Source organism: Hippocampus bargibanti, linkage group LG14 (genome assembly GCF_051943395.1).
Source record: "Hippocampus bargibanti isolate YZ-2025 linkage group LG14, ASM5194339v1, whole genome shotgun sequence".
In the NCBI taxonomy this organism is placed as follows: Eukaryota; Metazoa; Chordata; class Actinopteri; order Syngnathiformes; family Syngnathidae; genus Hippocampus; species Hippocampus bargibanti.
Window position 1 is genome coordinate 9,556,599 of NC_142747.1, and position 27,361 is coordinate 9,583,959.

A 27,361-nucleotide genomic window follows, 5' to 3' on the forward strand; every position below is an offset into this window, starting at 1 on the left:
CAGCCAGTAGGATGGTGACCATACAAATGTATGTGGTTGACAAGACATGACATAACCCAACCTGAGCACTTCTGATATTTTAAAGCTCACTGAACTGACTGGTGTTTTACTGTGAGTATATTTGCCCATAATTATCAAAGCATAATTAGTATAATGTTAAGATTTCTGGAAGAGCTCCAGTACTTGTGTTGAAATCTGGAGTCCATGGAAATGAGCAAATTAACATTTCCTCCATGGTAACGCTTTGCCGACGGAATGATGTGAACATGTGAACATAACAGCCTCACAGTGTAGGTGGGCAGGTTTCTATCCTGGCTCTGACCATAGTGTGTTGGGTTTGCAAGCTATGCCTGTGCCTGTGTGGGTTTTGACAGATAAACGTGGAAAAAAGTCCCCATTAAATAATTTTTAATTTCAGAAGGTCTCTATTTGAAGGAAAGCACTAATTAATTGGCAAATTTCAGCATGTTTATTCTTACAAATTGTCATTGTCAAGATCTACATTAACAACCTCAGACTGGAAAAAAAAAACTAAATCCACCAATTCGTAGAGAAATGTAGAATTGTATCAATTGACTCATGTACAGGATGTTAAATATTCATCAACTGAACAGAGAATATAATTCAGACATTGGTCCTCCACGTGATAGTATATCCTTGGTGGACACGGACTGAAGTTGCAGTTGCATCAATAATCAGCTCCTGTTGAATTAAGACAAATACAACCCAAAAATTTAAAATTACACTACAGCTGTAAAAGACGGAAAGCAAGGCAGGTATAAAGGAAGGTGTGTGTGTGTTGGAAAAATACTCACCTCAGTGTCAGCATTATACTGTGGTGTCAGAGGATACACCGTGTCAGTCACATCTTTCAGAATCACTTCTGTGACATTCGCGCTGATCCCCCACACCTTCACGATGCCAAGCATCAAATGGTCGGCTTCGAACAAGCCATTGTGGATAGTTTTACTCGACAACGTGTTCTAGAGATAGAAAAAAAAGATATATATATATATATATATATATATATATATATATATATATATATATATATATATATATATATATATATATATATATATATATATATGTGTATGTGTGAATGTATGACACTATGACACGCATACATTTGCATTGCCAAATACATGTTTATTTCTTTGGAAAAGACAGAGTGCTTACAAATTACTGACAACATCATCAAATCTCTATGGGCACTCGCTTTAAGTGTTTGCGGCGATTATAAATTAAGTTACATGTAAACCTTGACATAGTGATTTCTCGCATTTTCTCAGACAAGCGTTGGATAAACGGCACTTAAATGTTGTTATGTACATGTAAGTTCGTGTGCTGAGTGGAGGGCGGACGTGTGTTTGTGTTGGGTGAAAGTTCCTTGCACTTCAAAAAAATGCTTTCATTTGCTTGCTTGTTTTTCCATACTTTGAACTATGTTCCCTCAAGTATAAGCAAGCAGCAGGAGGCAGCATACACTGCCTCCGAGTTACTTCGAAGAGACGATGGGCAAACACCGGGTTGAATATGCATGCACTTGACAGGATCCAGCCAAATGCTCGTCACTCAACTAAAGCTGTAATCGCTATTGGCCTAACATTGCACGCTGTCTCACTTGGATGAGACCGTCAACCCCTAAAATTGACTTTGGCAAGACAAGAAAAAAGGCTGAATAAACTGTGTACGGTGTCTGACAAAAGTGAGACATTTGTAAATAAATGGCCATCCAAAGAAATTGGGAGCACACGCTCAGCTTCATATCCCAATTTTGGCAGAAAAAAAGCCTTTTGAGAGTTACCCGCATAAAGGATTTAGAGCTTACACAGGGGCTAGGGTTACGTTTTATAAATCCCAGCATGGACTGCGCAGTACTTCTTCTACACGGGGAAATGGAGTCAGTGGCTGCTGACAGTAGTTGCGAGACCTATTGTGGCTCAATATTACTTCACGTATAAGGGGCACCAGTGTATAAGCCGCAGTGTCGTCTTTTGAAAAAGAAAATTAAGGGTTTTGTGTGCAACTTATACATATACCGCAAAATGTGGTAATACTCAGTGACATGCAGTCAGGGGAGGCAGGTGAGGCAGTGCCTCACCTGTCATCATGGAAACCTGTCATGGGAATATCAGATGAAAAAATAAATTAAACCGTTATATGTATTTAGTGATTTGTACTTTAAAGTTCTTGTCCGTTTAACTTCACTGTTTCTTCACTGTTGATTCCAGAGACACTTGCGACTACACGGCGATGAGATTGTCATTCTCAGCACTGAAAACATACAGTCGGAACAGGACTGATCAAGGATCACTTTCTTCACTGGCAGTGATCTCCATTGAGACAGAGAGACTTTTAAGGATAAGGAAGGCTTCTACAAAGAAGATATCGATGCCTTTCTTCAGAAGGAGCGGCGCATGGACTTCATTTACAAGTAAATGTAACACGATAATGTTTTTTTTATTTGTTTTTTCTATGCTACAGTTTGTATAAAGAATACTGACATGACATTTTGAACAAAACACGTTAACTGTTGCCAATCAAATGGTGACTAAGCTACTCTGTAGAGTTCATATGTTTGTAAATCTGACTATGATGACGTCAGTGCCTCACCAGCCATGAACCTCACCGCACGTCACTGATAATACTTCTCATTTACAATATCATTCTATGTTCTTGGTCCAAAAATATTAAATCAAATCGACAGAGGAATGGACACACATTTGTGGAAATAAACACACACACACACACACACACACACACACACACACACACACACACACACACACACACACACACACACACACACACACACACACACACACACACACGTACGCACACACGGGCGCGCATACGGTCAATGTTCAGCATCCTCCAAAATGGCATGCGACGTGCTAATCTGCAAGGCAGCTTTGGCCCCGTTGTCCAACTTTCCTCATCTCCTCACATCTGCCCGTTCATACTCATCGGCACCCAAACACGCACACATCCACTGAGTCTTTCTTTCCCTTTCCCATCCCCTTTGGCTGACAGACAGTGTGTCTGCTTTATCGCTGTGTGAAATTGCTTTGGAATGAGCCTGATGGTAGGCAGAGGACAGCCACAGATGTTTGGCACTGGTCGCTGCATGTGTGTCTAATATAAAGTGCATACGGGTGTGTATATTTGTGTACGCCAATCTGTGAATGTTAGAGATTAAATGGATGCTCATTAATGTTTTATGAATCCCAGTGGATTTGTGACACGTTACATTGAAAAGGGGGCATACTGAAATCACTCGTATTCATCTAAACATGCATTTGCCATTCACAATATGCTGTAAATGTGGTGAGCAATTGTTGTCGTTTTGTACAATGCCTCGACTTTTGGACTCGGGTTATACATATAACATTGTTACACCATAATGATAATGTACTTTTGCAAGTGAATATCAAAAAAGGATAATAACTAAATGTTCATCCTAAATCTTCTTTTTCTTTAGGCTTTTCCCTTCAAGGGGTCGCCAAAGCGAATCAGTGTCCTCCATCTTCGGAGGTTTTATCCGCATGTTTGTTTTGGCCAAGCTTTTATGTCGGATGCCATTCCTGACACAAGAAGACGTATGTCCCTTTGTGGCTACAGAACAAAAAATGTTCATCCTAAATAAGAAACATAAATCAGGATTGCTGCTTCACAATAAAGATGATATCAAAGATGATATCACAGGGGAACCGCTGATCCAGCACGATGACGACAAACCGGAAGCTTTGATGGCAAGATTGAGACATTACAAAGATGTGGCAAAGCCCGTCATCGATTTATACAAGTCGCAAGGAATCCTAAACTCATTTTCTGGGACAAATCAGGCAACTTTGAACGTGAAAAGACGCCACATAAATGCCATTTCCATCGTTTGGACTTATTTCTATGAAGGTGACTTGCGACCATTCACATTCATCATCCACTGCTCTGTGGGAAATCAATGAATTAAAGTCTCACTGTAATAACAACAGCGGCAATGAAGAAAAGAAGAGACGTGGCATTTAGCCTCTGAACTCACCGATTCTACAGCACACGAGGTCAGCAGATATTGTCCTTTTTCAACCGTGTCTGAGGGGAGAAATATAATCAAGTGTGAATTGCGGAAACTAAAACTGCCAAAAGTGAGAAATAGATCTAACTACATCGTTGTATTAAGTTCATCCTGTCTACTAGATACTACCTTCGTCCGAGGACTCGGACGAAAGCGGAAGTATACGCCGAAATATGTCAGGTATTTGAACACCTACAATACACTGTCTGTAAGTAAAGAATTTGTTTTAAATTAGATCTAACTACAGTCTCAACGGTACTTTAACCGTGGACATTTTATTTTCCAGCTTCAGAAAATGTTTACAATAGAAATACAAACTTATAGAGAGTTATCAATAAAAGAACCGTTGACAGTGATAAAATGGATAACCTAACACTTGAAATTCATGCTGAGGGATACGATGCACATCGGCCCGTCTTTGAGTTGTCTTTTCATTCTCACACAAAAAAGGAAATATCCGCACTATTTGCCACGTTTCTCTCACCACGCTCCCTACCGTAGATCTCTTAAGGCTACAACCAGGCAATATTTATTTGAGTTCTTTCGGCTTTTTATTTGGATGCTAACATGCACAAAGTCCAGCCCGGAACCACCGGTGGTGGCTCAGTTTTGGTTTCTTGTCTCGTACACCACCACAGCATACATGTGGCAGTTTAGCCGTGATTACCTGGCTGTTGGGAGCTTAAACTGAAGCAACCAGGTATGGCCTGGATGAAACTGAGAAGAAACACTTTTGTTTTTTTTGTGCCCTTCCAGCTACCTCTTTTTTTCTTTTTATTTATCTTTTCTTTGTCTTTTTTTCTACCCTCCCTCATATGAGATTCCGCTGATCGAATACAAGTGGAAACTTCGCAACCCACCGGTGCTTGTAGTAATTGAACGTACCTTTTATCAACTGAATGGAGAGCTTTGTTTGTTTGAGTTTGCACTTCCTTTGACATGAGCATCAAAACATGAGGGTATACTTTTTAATATGACATTATTTGCCTATGGCGTAATGTGGATGGAAAGTCAAAATAAGTATAATATTATAAATAATTATTGTATATTTTTTGTTATTACATTGTATTTATGATCCCTTTTCAAAACTCTCAAGGACACTTCACCATCACAGGAAAAGAATTGTGAGCTAATAATGGATTTATGCATTTCTTTAGTTCATGAAAGGGGAGCAATTAATTAGTTCCATGGACTTGAAGATTTAAATGCATTGCTTATGTTGAAAGTGAGTGGAAAGCCAATACATAAATAAATAAATAACATTGATTAAGAAAAAGACAAATTAGTCCGGATATTGAAAAGGGAATAAGAGGAAGAGACACAGGAAATTAATTCATTAATTTCTATAACTACCTTTCTTTGCAAAAAAATAATTCTTCACATATTTTGAAAGGCATTGAAACATGACTTCACGCGCCTATTTATATGTGAGTGCTCTATAACCACTTGTGGTTGCGGGAGGAAGGGGGGGTGCTTTGAAAAAAATAGACAAAAATAAATTACCTATTAATGTTCATTCATTGGCAAATGATTCATTGGAAAAGAATGTGAATTTTTTTCTTGGTTCAATTGCGCTCAGCCACACTCAGGCCGTGAACAAACCAGCGAATCGCTTCAGATCACCTCAGACTCACCTATTCCGTCGCCGTCATCCCAGAAGAACGATCCGTGAGCCGTCCCGTTGTCACTCAGGGCAATGATCAGTCCCAAAGGATTCTTTCGGCTAAAAGATATGTGACGGTCAGGGTTGCAGCGGTGAAGGGCCACTGCTGAATCTATAACATTGCTGTCAGGGATGCACCTGAGCTTGATTTCGCTCAATCGCTGAACATGTAATTTATTGGCTTTCTCAAGCTTGCTATAACTATCCTCTCGTGATCAAGCAAAATATTTCCTTTGTTTTTGGATGATGCGTTAATGTGGCAAGGCAGATTATTTAGCCACCCATCCATTGTCAACATCAATTATCCTAAACAGTCTTGAAAATATGATACCTGTGGTATGTTGTGTTCTCTGGTTTTTGCCAAGGTAAGATGTATCCTCCTCTTATGTGAAGATTGATATGGTCCATAGGAGTGGGCATCAAAACCTTTTTTCCACGCACTTTCACTTCTTTGGCCTAATAAAAAAGGATGATAGTTTCAACAGTTGTTGATTTGGGAGGAATGTCAGTGCCATTTGAATATCATCGCTGGAGGGCTCTGGGGAGATTCTGCTTTTTTTGTGCCTGCAATGGGCAGCATTTTCACAGCCCCGCATTGTTCAAAGCAAAGGTTGGTGTTGTTGGACAGTCTGCAGCTGGATGGATGCATGGCTTGAGGAGCCCACGATGAGAAGAAAGAAGTGTCAGCGTAGAGCGCCGATGTGTATGTGGAACTGTCACGGCTTGGAAATGAAGTGGATTTACGAGGGACAGAAGTTGTGAGACAATTTATTTTCGTCAATGGATGCTACAGCTTCATGTTTGCTTTCAACATTTAGCTTGTAGCAGATGTGCACATTTCACCATGACATCCCTGAGCCACTGGTGAAAAGGACACTTTGATCCTCTTTTGCGTTCTCACATTAATTGTTATTTAAGTTTGTTTTATTGTTTTGACTTCAAGATGGCGCCGCGAGAGTGGCTGCCTTTATAGCAGGTCTTGTATTTTGTTTTTCTCCTTCTTCTTTTCTTTTCTTCTTACTTTCATTACTTTGCTGGTGTAAAATGTAAATTTCTCCACTGTGTGACCAATAAAAGCTAATCCAATACAATACGATCCATCTCATGAAGTATATCTACAAAGTGGAATCTTCAAGTTCAAGATGATCGATGGCAAAATAATGATCAAAAAGCCATTGCAAGATAGGTGGTATATTGTACAAGTTTAAGAGGATAGCAGTCATAGTACCCGCCGGTTTCTTTACTCTTCAATCTATTATTTTGCACAAATCGGATTACACGCATGTTATATTTCGAGTGAAGAACTGAGTTGAAACTATACTGTACTTTGCCCCCAAGTTGGTCAAAGCATTACGAGGTGACAATGTTAGAAATACAATGATACCAACTGCTCACAAAAATGAAGAACATCTGTTCTCTTGGAATCTAATCATGCAACAGAAAAACATCTGCAACAAATCCCTCAGGTTTTTTTGCCTTATAAAATGTTTTGAACAAATGCGCTTGACTTCAGATGTATTTTAATCCTCATTTATGATTAGATATCACTGTACAGTATGGATAGCTTTGTCCATTCACAAACATTTTGTTAGAGAGTCACTGCATGATGTACAGGTTGCTTATTGTTTTAACTCACCGTATGGAAGTTATACCAGCGTGCATCAGGAACATAGGCTTTGACAAGCATAGCTCCCTGCCAATCATAATGTCAGGTGAGTATTGAAAAAACAAACAAACCAAAATCAAGGAGAGAAAATAACACAATAAAAGCAGAACTGTTTACATACCGGGTCAAGAGCAGGGGTGATCAGAAGAGCAGGTCCCCAGAGGAACTGTTTGTAAATGTCCCATGTCATTCTATCATTCACAAATCTGTGAAACAACCGCAAAATGTAGGTTGAACTGGACTAAACAATTAATTACCAACAATTACCATTCAAATATAAAGATTTATCGGTTCCCATTTTTAATTTATGAGGTGCCTTGAGTTTTCTGTGTTGGCGGCATCTATTTGTCCATCCATTCGAATGGACACCAAAGCGAAAAGTAGAACACTTACTCGTGCAGAAGTGGCCTGACGACTGTGTTTCCTTTGGTATGCGCTTCATACATCAGCGTATACAAGTATGGCAGAAGCGTGTAACGGATGTTGAGTACTTTCCGAGATGCCTCCGCAAAGGTGGAGTTCCAGGAAACAGGATCTTGTCTCTGAAAACAACAAATGCTCAATAAATCTATCTATAAATAAATAAATAAAATAAATACATAAATACACAAATACATAAAGAAATATATTATAGTAGTCGAGTGGTTAGCACCCCGGCCTCTCTGTGTGGAGTTTGCATGTTCTCCCCGGACTCGCGTGGGTTTTCTCCGGGTCCTCCGGTTTCCTCCCACACTCCAAAAACATGCGTGGCAGGCAGATTGACCACTCCAAATTGTCCCTGGGTGTGAGTGTGAGAGTGACTTTTGTATGTCTTTGTGTGCCCTGCGATTGGCTGGCAACCAATTCAGGGTGTCCCCCGCCTCGTGCCCGAAGACAGCTGAGATAGGCTCCCGCGACCCTAATGAGGAATAAGCGGTACGGAAAATGAGATGAGATTATTATTATTATTATTACTATTATTAAGAATAAAAATAACACATAAGAATAATATGACTTATGGATTCACTGTTCCTTCTGTTTTGAAATAAATGAGGAAAGTCTGATGATGATGTTTTGTTCAAAGATCATAGTTCCCGAACTTGTATGGGTGACAATGTAAACATTATCCTTTTTATGTCTGAAAGCAACTTTTACCAGGGGATGAAAATCATAATTCAATTACTCATCTATCACTATCAAGTATGATTAGCCTAGTGCAGTGGAACATATTGCCTTCACAAAATCTTAGCATGACTACTTCTCTTCAATGGCTCGATGAAGATGGTGATTAAAATCATTGCCTTTTAAAAATTGTTGATCCAAAGCATCCCAAAGTGCTGACTTGGTGCGGAGAGTAGTTTTTGATAAGATGTTTGCATAATTTTCCCCAGCAGAGAAGTCCAATGATTACTTACTGCAGACATAAACATACAGTAACTGAATGTAAAACAGTTCCTCGGACTTCCGGCACAATTTGAATGCCTTTATTTTTTTAGGTCAAGTCTTATCTGGAGTGGCATAGTGAACCAGTGGTTAATATGTTGGGCTCATAATGCTCAGGATGCAGGTGGTTATTGAATTCCTTCCCTCCTAAAGCATAGAGAAGGGTTTCCCCATGTTGCTTTTCTCTCTGATTCTATTTACGTACTGCATGGCTTTCTTGTTCTTTTCCTCAAAGTTATTGATTCCAAGCCAGAATCTGATATCTACGTTATCATCCTCCAAATGTTAACCCATTTGCAAGCGGTTACAAAACTGCTGGAATGATGGGGTTCGTGTGTGTGTTGGTAGGGGAGTGGGTGATGTGCAGTGGCGCTCGGATCACCTTGAGAATTCAATTAGGTTCCTCAGCACCAATATACGTATACGTACACACTGACTTAGACACACAAACACACGCGCACACGCACACACAAAACACACACACGCTCACGCACATGTGCAGTCCCATCGAGTACTTCAGACTCTATTTCAGAGAAATTTTGCCTCGTGGGATCGATCCCTGGATGGACCTTATTGGATTTCTTAGATGTGTTCTAAAGCTCTTAAAGGTCACTGGAAAAAAATGAATGCCAACAACACAACATCAAGTGTATCTCTCTGGAGGTGTATGTCTGTGTGTACGCAGCTTGATATTTTTTTGCAAACAATAGGCTTTCTCCAAGGGAACAAGAACATGCTCTGTCAGGCTTTCTTTTTTTTCATTGAGCACTTGTGCTTAAAGTGATTATTCAAATGGCGTGGAACATGTTAGGTCAAAGACAATCCAATCAGGGCTGCTGTTCGACCTTCATTTTGTTCAGATTTTAAAACATATGCACCTCGCATAATGCACGGGGAAACAAACAAATATATGAAAGAATTAATTCATTTTGGTGAATTAATTGAATTTACTCACCGGGTTACCCTTGCCGTTATGGTTACGTGAATAAGGATAGAAGGCACCAAGTTGCATCCAGCGAAGGCACATCTCATACTTAGCTGCATTGAAGAACCCGCATATGTCTGCTCCAGTCTAAAACCGACATCCCATGTAACAAAAGACAATGGTAAAATAAACAATGAATAACTCATTTACTGCCGGACTTGGAAAAATGCGTCCACTCAGTGCCAGGGTTTTTGTCATTGTCACTCGAATTCCAGGACGCACAGTATATTGGGTTTTTGGACTACAGAAACATTCAATGCAGTGTAAACAACTTTATACTCTCTTATTTCATCAGGAAAAAAAGAGTTAATTCCTAAATGATATGGGTCTGGAGTTACATGAAATACTTGAAATGAGGGCGGCTGTCCAAATACAATGCAATACACACATATTGGTTTAAATAGTGCTTTAACAACAGCTGAAGCTGGAACAAAGCGCTAACATGGGAAAAAAAAGGAAATCCTGCCCCTTGTGGAAGGGAAAATATTGCCAGGGGCCATGGGCAGCGCTTTATCGGCACCAAAACAAGAAAAAAACAAAACCTGAACAAATTCGGGAATGGTGCCCGACGTCATATGTTCCCGAATAAATTTGTGAATGGCTATGAATGAGTAAAAAAAAAACTACCGTATTATCCAGTGTATGAAGTCCACCGAAGTATAAGGCGCACACCCAATAATTGATATCTTTTCAAACCAGGTACACTGGAGTATAAGGTACACCTTCAATGACTGACATATTTTAAAAACCTTCCATGCATCAGGCACACCACGTTATAAGGGGCTACAGTAGAGGCTGGGGTTGCATTTTATATACACTATCTTAGCAGTTTTTTTGACGACGATACTAGTGCAGCGTGTTCTACCGGAAACAAATTCCTTGTGTGTTCTACATACTTGGCAATTAAGATGATTCTGATTCTGATTCTGATTCTGATGGACCGTACACTGCTTTTTCTACTGGGGGTGAAATTGAGTTAGTAGCTGCTGACAGTAGTTGCGAGACCTGTTCTGGCTTAATCTTACTTCACGTATAATGTACTGTAAGGCACAACTGCGTATAAGGCACAGGGTCATTTTTGAATCAAATGAAGGCTTTTGGTTGTGCTTTATACACCAGGAAATATGGGAATCAAAATTCAAAAGTTGTCCCTCAGATAAAGCTGTTGATTGACAAAACAACTCGTTAAATGAATAGGGGGGAAATTATTTCCACCCTTGTAATATAAAGATAGCATCAGAAGAATTGAAGATGATTTCAGACACCTCCCTTCCCCCCGGGCGCCCTGCCAACACACAAACACACCACCTGATCATCTTAACGCATGTTTGTAGCAACCTGCTTTTGGAAATGTTATTTTATTGGAGAAGTGACCTATTTTTTTCTTATGTTGACTGACAACATTAAGATCCTTGTCCGCTCTTATAATAACATGCCATACAAGATGTCCTTTGATCAAAGTGTCCAACAAAATGAAATAACATCTCTATGGCCATGTAATCTCCTTTTAGCAGACAAGGTCACATCAATAAGATTATGTCTTATCGAAAAGGAACAAAATGGTGATACTTACATAAGGGATGCCAAAAAGACTGAACTCCATCATGCCTGTGAGAAAGGAAAATCTTGTGTGACTTCTACAGTAAAGGTTCTTTTTTTCTTTTGACACAAAAGGTTTGGTTGTGCAACATTTCTTTCTAACCAAATATGTTTATCGCGGTTTGTTAAATGCTTAATTATTGCATGTGTTTGTTCCTCCTGTACAGCACCTATGATGGATTTATACAATTGGTCCCAGCTGGCATTGTTGTCTCCCAGCCAATGTCCAGCCCATTTTCCAGTGGAGGGGTAAGTGGACCTGGTCACCACGATACCCCGTCTCCCAGTTACATTCAGCAGGGCACTGTATGAACCGGATAAAAAGATGACGCATCCACAGTTATGAATTTCAGAAAAAAAATACTCGTGTACTTATTACGTATTAGTGAAAATGTCATTATCTGACATGATAAATATTGTGTGGAACACTACACTGACAAAGGACCTGTTTCTTTCATGAGTGTAAAAAAAATGAGCTCAACAATTTTGCTGTTAACTATTTATGCCTTCCATAATAACCAAGTCATGTAATAATTATCTCATTCATCAATCCAGTTTGTTTTCAAGGATTGCATCGTTCTTAAAATTGTATGTCATCTATGACATACAATGTCATAGAATCTATGATACAGACATTGAGAATCAAATTCTGACAAAAACACACAATATAGCTCACTCATAAGTCGGCTTTGTGTGGGACCAGCCATAGATGCTGTGGACATCGTAGTGCCTGACTGCCGTCCCGTCACTGAGGATCTGTTCGCTGTTCATGCACAGAGTCTTATGATTTAAGCCGAGATGTTTAGATTCCAAGGCTGTGAAGACAAACCCACAAAGCACATGTAGAATGAAGTTATTATTGCTAACAACAACAGAATATAAGCATAAGATGCATAACGTGTTGTTGTCCATGTCCTTACCTGGCATATATGGAGGGTTCTCAAGAAGTGGGTCACCCAGGCACTTCCCCCCGACTGTACCATGTACAAAACTGGCAGGCTCATTCATGTCCTTGAGGGAGGGCAAAACATTTGAGCACAAACGTCTCAAAGTCAAGTGGATGCATTTAGGCAGCATAAAAACAAGGTAAATTGATCTTATTTTCCATTTCACTCACAATCCATAGGCCATCAAATTTCATCGTGTTCTGATAGAAATCCATGATTTCTTGATGCCACCACTCTGCCGTTGCATTACGGAAGAAGTCAGGGAAGGCAGTGTAAGCCCTGTAGAGCTGAGAAGACACGGTCACAAAGTAATGAATTCCGGAAAGTTAGGTGACGCTGTAGAGTTCGATGAAAAAACATGGTTTGGAAATGAGAATAACGGTATTGCATCTGACATTATTGATTCAATATTCACCATAAACTAAATAGCCAGTACGTCGGCGTAAGTTCTCAGTCGTATAGGAGTGGTCCATCGATGAAAAGGTTTCTTCAGCCATCATCTGTACTTCTTTGAAGGTGTCGGACGTTTTTTTATATATATATATATATATATATCCCTACTGTCCAAATATGGCGGTACCGGACTCTGTTATGATAGGTCCCTGCTCTCAGGTTGGGGGGAGTAGAGGACTACTCCCTGCAGCTGCTCCACTGATAGTTCCTGTCGTACTGACTAACGACTGGCCTGATTGCCCGACTTAGACTGGTATCACCTCATCAGTATTACTAATCCTATGTTGCCTAAGCAGGCTATTGTATGAACGATCAAAATTGAACCTCACCCCAACAAACTGGTTTAATGAAGGATTTAGTTGTTTTATGAAAATCGCTTCTTTTACTCCCCTTTCAAACCATCTATGTTCTTTCGCTAAGATTTTAACCTCGTTGTCGTCAAATGAGTGGTTGCTAGCTTTTAAATAGCCAGTATGCTCATTCTCTTTGAATGATACCTCTACTTGGGTGTCCCAGTCCAAAGACTCATTTACTGTGACATTTGGGTAATCTGGCCAAACCTGCAAGGCAAAAATACCAATGACATCAATACATATGTGTACACATGCCTTATATAGTGAATGTATATTAGCATTTTTTTATTTATATATGGCTATTCAGGCCAATTTACCTTTCCCCACACAATGTCGTTGCTAAGTGTTTTGGGCCATTTAATGAAGACATCTTCTGCATTACCCCGATCAAATGCAGGGTAATGAGTCTCATTGCCTGAAATGGCTGGGTCCTGGAATTTTAAAATAAGCAACATCGGATATCAAAAAAAAAAAAAAAAAAAAACGGCAAGTATCATATGTGTGTACGAACTATTTTTACTGTATGAACTATTCAGATGCAAAATACAATACAAAGCCGACGTGCTTTTATACATAGTTATGTGCGGTTTTCATAAGTATTAAGAATGATTTAAATTTTGGGTATTACCAGAATGAAGATGAACCTCATGCCCTCTTTCCTCATGGCATCAACTAGGGAAGGTAGTTCAGAGAACTCTGGGTCCAAAACAAAATCCAGCTGCCGATTCATGTAATCAATGTCCGCATACTGTACATCCTGGAGTTTCCAGTTCGAAAAAAAATAGGTACATAAGACATATACATATAGCTTATATATTAATGTCTACTTATGCATTAGTGTCAAATGACTTACATAGGGAATACCTGCAGCCCTCATTTGAGAGTATAGATCTGCTATCTCTTTGTCATTAGCATATCCATAGCGACAGAGCTGGAATCCAAGGGACCAATAAGCAGGTAGAACAGGTCTTCCAATCAGCTATTATGATAGCAATCAAAGAAAGAAGTCCAAACTTATCAGTGGAGAAAAACACTGAAAATGAGTGTGTGTGTGTGTGTGTGTGTGTGTGTGTGTGTGTGTGTGTGTGTGTGTGTGTGTGTGTGTGTGTGTGTGTGTGTGTGTGTGTGTGCGTGCGTGTGTGTGTGCGTGTGTGCGTGTGTGCGTGTGTGTGTGTGTGTGTGTGTGTGTGCGTGTGTGTGCGTGTGTGTGTGTGTGTGTATGTGTGTGTGTGAGAGAGATAGATAGAGAGAGAGAGTGAGAGAGAGAAGTAGAGACACACACATATGCGCATGTGCCAAGTGTGTTTAGACTGTCCAAATAAGGGAGTGCAATGAAGCGAAAAACTCCCAGATGCTGTAGTCCATCAAAGGAAGCCCAGGGCCAGACAGGGCACGCACACGCACGCACGCACACACACACACAAACACATATATATATATATATATATATATATATATATATATATATATATATATATATATATATATATATATATATATATATATATAAGGAACTAAAACTTACATCAGTGTATTGCTGCACCACATTTTCAGGTGTTGGTCCCAGGACCATGTAGAAATCCAGAATACCTCCGACAGTTCGATAGGTTAAAGCTGGGGTCGGCTGAAAAGTGACATCTGCATTCAAAAAAAGCAAGATTATTTGGGAGGCGGGTTTCAATTTATACAATTATTTGGCCTTGTGTCCAAATCTTGGTTTTGAACGTGTGGGGATGATGAGAGCAGAGGGGAACGGTATGAAAAGCAAATACATGTACATGACTTGTATACATTTATCTAGTTACATTTTATGCACAATTAATGAGTGGGTGCATTTGTTAATGTGCGTATGTGTGCATGTGTGTGTGTATGTGTGTATATGTGCATGTGTGTGCGTGTGTGTGTGTGCGTGTGTGTGTGTGTGTGTGTGTGTGTGTGAGTGTGTGTACTTATTCTCAGTGTGGTACATTTTACTAAAAGACAAGACCAACTGAATTCTATTATATAATGCAGGAAAATATTTTTTTACATTTTTATTGAATAAGGAAATGCCAATTATCACTGTTTTTTAACCAATTGGAGTGTGTATGTGTGTGTGTGCATGTGAGTGTACGAGTGCATGCGTGCGTGTGTGCGAGTGCGTGTGCGTGTGTGTACACGTGTATTTTTTATCCTCTATTTGTGTGTTTTAACACTGTGTATCCATTGACCACCAAGTCTTCATTTGAGTAATGGATGAACTGGCACATATCCCACCTGAATTGGTATCAGAGGTCGGGTGAACCCTTGACTGGTTGCCAGCCAATCGCAGGGCATAAATAGACACTTTCACACTTCTAAGGCAGGATCACATGGATGTTGTTTGGAAGTGAGAGATGTTGGATGGGATGTTGGAGTAAAAATCCAAGACAAACAAATCTAAAGTGTGGCTGAATGTAACAGCATGATTATTGTTTTTCACTGCAGAACGGTGTCTGTTCCTCTTGACTATAAATGGATTTTAATGTGGGGATAAAACGAATCAAGAAATGCTCATTGAGTCGCATTGAGCTTTTAGAAGGCTTCCTGTCATGCACGATAAAATATTCCATTAATATTAATACCAACAGTAAATGCCCATTGCATCCATGTCAAGGCTTATGCTGACATAATGCGTTTCATCACGCGTGCACCAATGTGTATGCATGTGTGTGTGCGTGTGGACGTGCAAGTTCTTATTTCCACTCACCCATTGCGTTGCTGTTGAGAAGAAGCACACCATGAGCATCATTAGTGGTCTCGAGGCCCATATAGAATGGGTGGACTCCGTAGCAGTTCATCTTGTACTGTAATAAAGAGAAACACAATCACATTTGGAACTTTTATTTTTCATTGCTGTGTTGTTTATATTGCTTGTCCAAGAGCATTTTTTTATTTTGCTAGATTGAAAACAGCTTTAATTGCTAAATGTAGAATTTTGAAAGTTGCATACCCAGATGAACAGAGACTATGAAACAAGATAGATTGGGCAACAGGAAACACAGTGATTTGCTAGAGACAGAAAATATGCCACTTTGAGATGTCAACATCTATGACAAAAACTCACGGGCATGTCAGACTCCATCAGCTTTGTAGTCTGCTGGTAACTAGCTGTTAAAAATTTGTTTGTGTGTACGTGCGTGTGCATGTATACATGTGTGTGCGTGTGTGATTACATGTAGGCTGGGCCTGGATTTGTGCGGGTGGATATTGCGTTGCTATCTGTTTGACATAACTTAAGAACATTTTTTTTTCTTTTTTTAAATGCAGTTACATCTACAATCAATCATTGTAAAAGAAATGATGGAGAATTCCTGTTCTGTATTCAATTAATCCATACCAGCCAACCTCTTTGTAAACCCATTTTGTGACGTGGATGGACATCCAATTATTAACATTCTTTTGCTCTAGGTAAAGATATATTCTCTCTTATAAAAAAACAAAAAACAAATAGCTATCCCAACTACACTGTATGGATTGTGTACTACGTCGAGGATTTTCTCATCTTAAAATGATCAAATTAATATTTATGGACAATACTTACTCCGGGAGGCTGATCTTTGGAGAACATACCCCAAGTGTGATAGTTCAGGTCATGTTTGTATGTTAAATGTTCCGTCTCACCAAAGCCAAAGACATATTTGGATGAGAGAAGTGTGGATATTTGAATAAACCTGTCAGAGAAGGTAAAACCTGGCACCGAGGAGTCCCAACTGAGATAAAGTGACAGAGACATCAATCAGAAGCATGATTATAAAAAGAGTTAGTCACATCATAATGTTGAATGCAACACAGTTACCGCCCAAGGTAATAACTTCCCATTTTTCAAATGGATTAATTGGCAACGTTTCAGTTGACACAAAATTATTCGAGAGGTCCCAAGATATGCAGGAGTTGCTAATTTTTTAAGTACAGTGAGACCTCGGTTTACGAAGACCTTGCCTTACTTATTTTCGGTTTACAAACATCAAATTTATGAAAATTAAACCTTGAAATACGGACTACTTTTCGTGATACACACACCACGGCTGGCGGAGTGATCTTCGGATCTTTGGCGGAAGCACACGACCGAACAGCGTTCCAGCTGGCGCACCTTTCCACACCCCTTGATGAGAAGGTTTCTTCAGCCGTCATCTGTACTTTTTGAAGGTGTCGGACGTTTTGCCTCCTATCCAAGAGGCTTCGTCAGCGAACTAAAGTCTGACTGGTCGTATCGGCCCTATTTATATATCACTAATGTCCAGACATGGCGGCGTCAGACACAGCTATGATAGGTCCCTACTCTCAGGTTGGGGGGAGCAGAGGATCACTTCCTGTGGCCCCACTGATTGGACCTACATTCCTGACTAACGACTAGCCTATTTGCCCCACTCCCAGCGGTATCACCTCATCAGCATTCCGAATGTTGCCTAACCTGTGTTGCTTAAGCAGGCTATTGTATGAAAGATCCAAATTGAACCTCACCCCACCCGACCGGTTTAATGAAGGATTTAGTTGTTTTATGAGAATCGCTTCTTTTACCCCCCTTTCAAACCATCTAGGTTCTTTCGCTAAGATTTTAACCTCATTGTCGTCAAATGAGTGGTTGCTAGCTTTTAGGTGCAAATGTACTGCCGATTGAGGCCCACTAGTATTATCCCTTCGATGTTGATGAAGTTTTTTGAGAATTTGTTGAGTCTCCCCAATGTACTGCTCTTTACAAGGAGCTTTACAGGAGCTTTGCAGATAATTTTACTCTTATGGGACCGAAAAAAAAAACACCACAAGCTTGAGTTCAGCCGAATGCTAAAAACAATTTCTCTCTCTCTCTCTCTCTCTCTCTCTCTCTCTCTCTCTCTCTCTCTCTCTCTCTCTCTCTCTCTCTCTCTCTCTCTCTCTCTCTCTCTTCATGCTTCCCCTTCAGCCGGCATCGCAATATCTCCGCTGTCTTCAAGATTAAACTGCCCTTCTGTCCAAAACCTGGCTTCCTGCTGATTTAAACATCCTCTGCCATCAACGCTCATAGAAGCAATGAACCAGGGACGAACGATCAAGATAAACCCGTTAGTTCCATCCAGAAAAGACTGTGGCTGTGACAGTCATCAACATGATGAACGAAAATGTGATGCCTCAGCTTCGTAAGACCTTACAAGTCAGAAAGCAACAGGTGTCAATTAAGAGGTTTTTAATCAGCAAACATGATGAGGAATCCCCAAAGAAGCAATAAGAGAAGCCACACCACAGGTGTGCGCACCAAATCCAGCAGACATTTAAACAGCTTCTTCCCCCAAGCCATTAACTCTTTGAACTCTTTCAACAGTAGCCAAAATGGAACTGTATAGTGCCACTTCGCAGTTTTTTTTTTTTTTGACAACGATACTAGTGCAGCGTGTTCTACCGGAAACAAATTCCTTTTGTGTTCTACATACTTGGCAATAAAGTTGATTCTGATTCTGAATTACCAACCGTCCTTATGGAACGTGACTCTCTTCCATAAGCCATCAACGACCATCACAAGGGGAAATAAAACTTTATTTTACAGTACAGTTCCATCCATCCATCCATCCATCTTCTGCCGCTTATCCGGGGTCGGGTCGCGGGGGAAGCAGCTTCAGTAGGGAAGCCCAGACTTCCCTCTCCCCAGCCACTTCTTCCAGCTCGTCCTGGCAGTACAGTTTATTTCTTTAATTACAGTCGTCATGTAATGTGCCTCTCTTTCCAAACAGCAATTCCCTCTGACCTCCGACCTCCAACGCCATTGCATCAAGCCATCAATGACCATCACAAAGGTAAATAAAACGACTTTATTTTATAGTACAGTTTATTTCTATGATTACAGTCCTTATAGAATGTGACTCTCTTTCCAAACAGCAATTCCCTCTGACCTCCAACGCCATTCCATCAAGCCATCAATGACCACGACAAATGTAAACAAAGTGACTTTATTATTCCGTGCAGTGTATTTCTTTCATTGCAATACAATAGCACATTTATTATACATAGAATAGGTAAGCTGTGTGTAGGTTTAAGCCTTATTTAGTTGAAATTTATATTTTATGGAAACCTGGGAACGGATTATTCTCATTTCAATGGTTTCCTATGGGAATTTTTTTTTGGGGGGATACACACTTTTCGCCTTACACTATCAGGGAACCAATTAAGTTTGTAAGCCAAGGTCTCACTGTACTGTGAAAATTCCATGTTTTTTTTTTTTTTTTACCTGCATGGGGCTGTTCCTTTTTTCCCCGATGGCACTAAACATGGAGTGGCTGAGCTTTGTATAAAAATCTCAATGTACCAGAATATTTCCACATACCCCTTGAGATAAAACATAGTGTGTTTTTGTTGTTGTCAATAATGTGTTATTGACAAGTTTTTAGCAGTATCATGACTTTTCTTTGATGATAATTTTAACGATAATTGCAATGATCATAATTTCACGATGTGTCACGTTTTTACATGGAGGCCTTCATTTTTACATGATACTTATGATGGTTTAACATAAGAACGTTTTACACTTCAAACCATATATTTAAATACAAATAGTTTTCTGTTATTTTTTTTCTGGTATGTCAGCAATATGCTTCCGGACTGATGCTGACTTTAGTTCCAAGAGTCACATTCAATGATGGTGTGAAAAATAGAGTCATTGGTTAGCAACCAGTCTCGGAAGGGTTGCTTTGATGTCTTATATGTTCCCAAAAAGTCACAAAAATGCAAATCAGCATTATTTACCACATATTCTCATTGGTACCATTCACCGTAAGCAGGTCTGGCTAGTCTGAAACAAATCTGCTTTCACTTGCACTCACATCACGGTCCCTGTGCTTCTCCGTATCACCTGGATGCCAAATGGATCACTTTTATAAAGGACCTTGTAAAGCCGTCTCTCTTCATTAGTTTCGGGAACAGCTGGGACAGACAGCGGAACTGGAACCTCATAACGAGCTGTGGCTGGGTCCCAGATCTGGACAGAATGGCACATTAGTACATATGTGATGGCCATGCAGGATGGTTGTACTGGTGGAAACGAAAAATGATTCAATATATGGCAAAAGGCTATTAACAGATGAACCTAATAAACAAAAGTTATATATATTATATGTTATATATATTCAATAGTTTTCTGAGGGAATTAAGTTGTCTCGTTCAGCTATATGTACATACACATTTATACGTGTTTATTTAATTTCATTTGATATATACTTCAGTATGGTAAAATGTGGTACATGAAAGGTGACATGGCACATGGACAAATAAACATACCTTAAACTGCAACATGTTACTGCTATGATAGGTGACCTGAACATGGAGGTCATCCACATCAGGTGACTCAGAGCGGCTCCTTCTCTGGTACCTTTGGTTCCGAATGATTTGGAACCAAATGCCAGACGCGGTTTGTTCATTTATTCTGACGTGGTATCCATAGTCTTTTGGATAGAAGCACCATGGAACTCGTTCAATGTCACTTTGCTGAATCGAGAAGAAAGAACATTTTAAACTGAGAAAGTGAAAAATCAAGTTGTGATGGGCCGTTTTCTCTGAACCTTCCAGATGCAGCCTCGAGCCTTGCACTTTGCCTCATCTGCATGCTCCTCAGGGTAACAGTCAAAGCGCTGGTATTCCTCTTGCGGCACCTCCCAACTCACAAGATACGTCTCTCCCAGAGTTAAAGACAGGTGGCGTAAAACCAGGACCTGCATTTGAATAAGAGTGCCAAGTGGGGAAATTTAGCAAAATGTTTTCACTGTCGGCCGTATTTCTGTTTTTTTCTGTACAGCAAAGCTTTATACAGAAAGGCTTCCTTGAGACTGACTAACGGATGTGCTTGATGTTGTTTATGCTTCCGATTAAGACACATCTGTTAATTTCCAAAACTGCTTTAACAGCCTCTACGGGGAACTGAGTCACATCAAATCTTGGGGGAGCTACACAGTCACAGTCCCACACTCAAGTTTTTTTTTCATCTGCTTGCTCCACATGAGTCATGTTCTTCACAATGTGTCCTTGTCTTTTGAAGTCATATTCACATTATTAAACAGAGTCAAAATATTTGATGGCGACCGTCTGAGCATAGACTTCAGTTGGGAATTGAAAGCAAGAAACTGGAGCAAGACACAAAGCGCAGTGAAGGTGTCATGAAGACAATTCAGCTATCTTTCACGGATAGTGAATGCAGCGGCGTACTGAGAAAAGAATCCAGCCAGGGAATATTCCTTGAGCTTTAAAAATTAGAGTTGAGAACATTTTTGTCCTTCACAGGGAGAAAATGATTGCATAAAATGTGATAAATGTATACTGTGTTTCACCAGAGAAACCTTGAGCATGTTTTTGTCTGCGGAAACTTCCTGCAATAATGGTTAAATGGGTGTTTTCTCATTTCATAGACTCTTGTCTTGTGGCCTTTTAACTCATAACCCCGTTTGCACATGGAAGGGTTGTTGGACTCTGAATTGTTTTTTTTTTTTTGGGGGGGGGGGGCTGCCTCTTTTTATATAAGCATACCGCCCACCGTAAATTGTTCCCATTTCTCACACTTAGTGCCTAACCTTGAAATGTTACAGCCAGGACTGTAAGTCATCCACCTCACATCTTTCCTGCATCAGAACAACACTTTCCCAATCTGAATTAATCCAATAATAATAATCAAACTGAATTAATCATTTTTTTTAATTGAAAGTAAGCCATAAATAAAAGATATGTGAAATTATTATAATAATTGGCAGAAGTCCATCATTGATTGTAGGATAGTACTGCATGCCGTTTTTATATTTCTGTACCCCAGCAACAATCATTAGCATCACATGGCTACTGGAGCGCGAATAAAGCAGCAGCTCTTCGAATGTTAATAATATGGTATATACGAATGTGATTAAGGATGAATATGAATAGACAGTACCTCCTGGGCTGGATCATACTCGATGCTGGAATCTGGAACGATTGTCGTGGAATTTTCATGTGATCCAGAGTCCACGTGTGTCACAGAAGCAGAAAGGGGCGAGTGAGGGACGCCTAAGATTGTGATGTTTTCGAAATGAAGGTTGTAGAGATCCCTGTAGCCAGCATGCATCACCTGCATAGTCAGTACCCCCTGTGAAGTGGAAAAGAAATAGCCTGAGTCACCAGATCCTACAGCCACCATTGCTTCTATTTCATCACTGGACAAAACATTCAGCAACTCTTTTCACTGTTATGCCTGGAAACTTGACACCCGTCATCTTCAGCAGAATAACTATCATCAGTCACCCGAAATATACTTGTTTTGAACTTTGCCAGTGACGTGAAGTCAGGGGAGGCAGGTGAGGCAGGTGAGGCCGTGCCACACCTGTCATCATGGAAATATCAAATGAAAAAATAAATGAAACAGTTGTATTTATTGAGTAATGTGTACTTTAAATTTCTTTTCCATTTAACTTAACCAATTTTGGATTTTTTTTTCAAATTGCTGAATTTTCACATTTACCGTTCAAATACTAAGTAGAGACGAGCGGTGAGGCAGCAGCCGGCTGAGCCTCACCATGGATTGCGCAATGACTATGCTAACTGTGCTGGCTTGCTCTACAGTGAGACAGCATTGCTGTCCCTCTGCATGTTGCTATTAAAGTGTTCAAACACTTTTAGTATATGAACTCAATATCTACAGTTTCGCTGTTGTATAAAATGTACAGTCACTGTACATAATAAACACTGTACTGCAGTGTTTATTTTATTTTATTTTTCTCAAACCTGTATAGGTGCACAGTTCTCCTGCCTCATGACAGGGGGCACTGGTGATTAGAGATTCTTCTTGTGACTCCTCGGCTGCAGAATAATAGAATTTGTGACAGCAAGCTACAGTAAAGAGTTATCAAGTTAGATGCAACCATCCAGTCATTTTTTTCGTGTTGCTTGGCCTTATTTTCAGAATGGAGGATTACATATCTAAATTGAAAGAATTTTCTCAACTGGACTTTCAAACGAAGCAGGAGATAATAATTAAAGGAACTGGACTGTATAGCTCACAAACGGTGAGGGATGGATATAAATCTCCTGGACAGCTTCTCAGCTATTTGGCCCAGAAGGATCTCATTGAAACTATTCCTGAGGCAAAAAGTTGCTACAGCTCGGGCTAACTGTTCCAGCTACTACAGCTTCAGTGGAGCGGTCATTCTCAGCACTGAAAAGACTGAAAACATACAGTCGGAACAGGACTGATCAAGGACGACTTTCTTCACTGGCACTGATCTCCATTGAGACAGACAGACTTTTAAAATAGAAGAAAGATAAGGAAGGTTTCTACAAAGAAGTTATCGATGCCTTTCTTCGGAAGGAGCAGCGCATGGACTTCATTTATAAGTAAAGTTAACACTGTAGCCGTTGAGGAAAGAGCACACACGACTGAATGTGGAGACGTGTTTATTCCAACGGCTAACAAGTGGATCTAACTCAAACAAAAAATGCAGTGAAATATATGTAACATAAACCCGCCCCCACCTGTGCACCTGCTGGGTGAGATGCCTGGTCCTAGTGCCCGCCACAACACAGGGTTTTTTAAATTACATTTTCTATGCTACAGTTTGTATATATAAAGAATGCTGACAGGACATTTTAAACAAAACACGTTAACTGTTGCCAATCACATGGTGAATAAGATACTCCGTAGATTTCATATGTTTGTAAATCTGACTGTGATGACGTCAGTGCCTCTTCAACCATTAACCTCACCGCACCTCACTGAACTTTGCATTTGATGAGATGGAGAGTAAAGGCTGGATTGACAAGAAAACAGGTAGGCAAGGGAGACTTACATAGATAACTGTGAATTTGTAGTGGATGTAGTTGCCTTTCTTAACCGTGTCTGTGAAAAAATAAAAATAAAGCAGAACAGATTTCTGAGTTTTTTTCACAGAATTTTTCACAGTTTTTTTGTCACACCGAGTGACTGACCTTCATTTATTCATCTGTGTGAGCAGACTGTTTAAACAGTTCTGGCATAAGCATTTTCATTTTGTAAGTTGCGCATCCCTAATGGGAAAGCGGAATACATTTATCAATCAAAGCAAAACAGTCAAGTGCAACCGAAATAGTCATTGACCTTTGTGTGACTGGACATTGCCATCATCCTTTAAATACATATTGCAAGATTTAGATTTTATCAGCGACTCACAGGGTAAATTGAAAGATCAAATATGAATAAAACTATACACAAAAGCACAGAAAATGCCTGACGAGCGGTCAAGTGACATGAAGTGGTTTTCTTATTCATATTTGTTAATCAAAGCTATCTGTGTAACATTACCTCTGGAATCTCCATCATCCCAGAATAATTCCCCAGCGGCTTGGGCTTCGTCATCGAGAGCAATGATCAGACCCATTGGATTGTGTCGACTGTACATCAAAATAGGACAGAAATAACATTCGCTTGTATGAATGAATATGCAATAGATTGTTGTGACGTTACGTTTCATCTTTATATTGTGTTGCTAACAAACATGTACATATCTTGACCGTTCAATCTGTAGTCAGTTGATATTTCCTCTTTTTGTTGTTAATATTCCAATGTGAGATACGTCTGATGAATAATTCCGATTTGTGGGAAAGCTACAGTTCTTGGCAAGCCTTCAGATGACCAAACATTGATTAAAAAGCACCTCCATGTTAATATATACAGCATATTGTCTGGATCCATTTGTTTCCCAACAATTTTAGGCATAAACAATTGTGTAGTTTTTTTTTTTTTTTTTTGCATCTTATGCAAGTGTCATCAAGGGAGCAGGGTGATTCGTGCTAGCCAGATCCCCCTCTCCCAGCGGCATCTCCCACCTTTTCCAAGAGAGACAATCTTCTAGATGTTCAAGTTTGCCACGGGTAATCTGATACTTGGATACGATGGAACACTCAATGTGCTGGTGACTCACTGACCCCGAATGTAATGGGAATGTCACATTTTCTAATAAATGTTCATCAGTCTTTCCAAGACCATCAACATGGTCAAAAGCGTCCAATGCCTGGACAATTTATAGTTATATGTCGGGCCTTGCCAAAAATTTGTAATTGTCATCCTCAAGTCTATGGATGAGGCTTCCATCTTTTGTATTCCCCTAATGAATTCTTCTGTCAAGATAAGGAGCTTTCTCCTAGTTTAAGACCCTAAATGCCCATATTGGTCATGGAGGCTCTCAAGACCGCCGACAGCCGCACCCCGGAGGAGGGAGGTGGGTTGCTCTTCTTAAATTTAAAGTGTTTTCAGAGTCTGTACCTGTACGTGGTGGTTACAGCTGGTTTTTGCGTTGGGAGAACTGCACCGCCTCTTATGTGTAAACCAAGCTTGTCACCCGGTAGATGCAGCTGAATGTTTTGTCCGCGCACTGCCAATGGCTTCATCTGATTGATAAAACAAGAGAAGACGTTCGTCTGTGTAAGCTCTCAGTCGTACAGGAGTGGTCCATCGATGAAAAGGTTTCTTCAGCCGTCATCTGTACTTCTTTGAAGGTGTCGGACGTTTCGCTTCTTATCCAAGAAACTTCGTCAGCAAACTAAAGTCTTACTGGTAGTTTAGGACCTATATATATCCCGACTGTCCAGACATGGCAGTGCCGGACTCTGCTATGATAGGTCCATGCTCTCAGGTTGGGGGGAGCCCAGGACTAATCCCTGCAGCTGCTCCACTGATAGTTCCTGTCGTTCTGACTAACGACTGGCCTGATTGCCCCACTTCGACCGGTATCACCTTATCAGTATTACTAATCATATGTTGCCTAAGCAGGCGATTGTATGAACGATCCAAATTGAACCTCACCCCACCAAACTGGTTTAATGAAGGATTTAGTTGTTTTATGAAAATCGCTTCTTTTACTCCCCTTTCAAACCATCTATGTTCTTTCGCTAAGATTTTAACATCATCGTCGTCAAATGAGTGGTTGCTAGCTTTTAGGTGCATATGTACTGCCGATTGAGGCCCACTAGGATTAGTAATACTGATGAGGTGATACCGGTCGAAGTGGGGCAATCACGCCAGTCGTTAGTCAGAACGACAGGAACTATCAGTGGAGCAGCTGCAGGGAGTAGTCCTCTGCTCCCCCCAACCTGAGTGCAGGGACCTATCATAACAGAGTCCGGCAACGCCATGTCTGGACAGTAGGGTTATATATATATAGGGCCTAAACTACCAGTAAGACTTTAGTTTGCTGACGAAGTTTCTTGGATAAGAAGCGAAACGTCCCACACCTTCATAGAAGTACAGATGACGGCTGAAGAAACGTTTTTATCGAAGAGAAGACGCTACCAGGACACTAAATGATTTTTCTTTGCATACAAATGTAGCTTCCTTTTATTAAAACGCTTTTTGAGGAGTCCTCTTCAGTTGCTCTCACTCTTGTTGCTGCAGAGGCCTGGATAGTGCGCACTTCATTTCTGATCTCCCGAGGCCTGAACTTTTATAGCGGGCCAAAACAATTTAAAAGGATCTTCTCTCAATCTCATTTTATTCAGCATTCTATTCTAGGTTCTGTTCTCCTCTCATATGATGCTCTAATTTTCTTTTTCCTCTGTTCCCACCGAGGTGTGTGCCATTTTATGCAGTGCTGTGGATGCGTGTGTGTGTGTGTGTGTGTGTGTGTGCGCGTGTGTGTATATAAAAAAACTTCATTAAAATGTAGGAATTTTGTGTTGCCAAAGGACTATTTGTAATTTTTCAGAAACTCCTGCAATGTAAGGTACTACTACTCCTCTCCTTTTTGTATCTTGAGAATTGTTGGTTTCATTCCCTATTCTTTCTTATTGGCATTTGTTGAATGACCACTGAGGGTACCCTCAGTTGTGTACCCACAGTACATTGGGGAGACTCAGCAAATTCTCAAAAAAAGACTTTATCTACATCGCAGGGATAATACAAGTGAGCCTCAATCGGCAGTACATTTGCACCTAAAAGCTAGCAACCACTCATTTGACGACAATGAGGTTAAAATCTTAGCGAAAGAACATAGATGGTTTGAAAGGGGGGTAAAAGAAGTGATTCTTATAAAACAACAAAATCCTTCATTAAATCGGTCTGGTGGGGTGAGGTTCAATTCGGATCGTTCCTACAATAGCCTGCTTAGGCAAAACAGGTTAGGCAACATTCGTAAGGCTGATGAGGTGATACCGGTGGGGGTGGGGCAAATAGGCCAGTCGTTAGTCAGGAATATAGGAACAATCAGTGGGGCCACAGAGAGTGGTCCTCT

General features: G+C 40.2%; 1 protein-coding gene across 1 annotated transcript in view; it reads right to left on the minus strand.

Annotated features, from left to right (window-relative positions):
- Positions 1-388: 388 nt before the first annotated feature.
- Positions 389-27,361, minus strand: part of si (sucrase-isomaltase) — a 53,773-nt gene continuing 26,800 nt past the window's right edge. The window contains exons 22-49 of the mRNA XM_089012984.1: positions 25,399-25,523; positions 24,439-24,527; positions 23,948-23,997; positions 22,060-22,251; positions 20,708-20,857; positions 20,427-20,633; positions 19,973-20,127; positions 16,726-16,894; positions 15,892-15,988; positions 14,689-14,801; positions 14,017-14,142; positions 13,792-13,920; positions 13,481-13,594; positions 13,308-13,370; positions 12,528-12,644; positions 12,331-12,421; positions 12,087-12,225; positions 11,581-11,714; positions 11,385-11,419; positions 9,782-9,898; positions 7,798-7,946; positions 7,526-7,610; positions 7,375-7,431; positions 6,070-6,194; positions 5,710-5,798; positions 4,043-4,092; positions 816-983; positions 389-702 (exon numbers count right to left, since the gene is read on the minus strand). Of these exons, the coding sequence (XP_088869110.1) occupies positions 625-702; positions 816-983; positions 4,043-4,092; positions 5,710-5,798; positions 6,070-6,194; positions 7,375-7,431; positions 7,526-7,610; positions 7,798-7,946; positions 9,782-9,898; positions 11,385-11,419; positions 11,581-11,714; positions 12,087-12,225; positions 12,331-12,421; positions 12,528-12,644; positions 13,308-13,370; positions 13,481-13,594; positions 13,792-13,920; positions 14,017-14,142; positions 14,689-14,801; positions 15,892-15,988; positions 16,726-16,894; positions 19,973-20,127; positions 20,427-20,633; positions 20,708-20,857; positions 22,060-22,251; positions 23,948-23,997; positions 24,439-24,527; positions 25,399-25,523 (3,213 nt within the window). The 3' untranslated portion in view covers positions 389-624. The remainder of the gene's footprint in view (positions 703-815; positions 984-4,042; positions 4,093-5,709; positions 5,799-6,069; positions 6,195-7,374; positions 7,432-7,525; positions 7,611-7,797; positions 7,947-9,781; positions 9,899-11,384; positions 11,420-11,580; positions 11,715-12,086; positions 12,226-12,330; positions 12,422-12,527; positions 12,645-13,307; positions 13,371-13,480; positions 13,595-13,791; positions 13,921-14,016; positions 14,143-14,688; positions 14,802-15,891; positions 15,989-16,725; positions 16,895-19,972; positions 20,128-20,426; positions 20,634-20,707; positions 20,858-22,059; positions 22,252-23,947; positions 23,998-24,438; positions 24,528-25,398; positions 25,524-27,361) is intronic.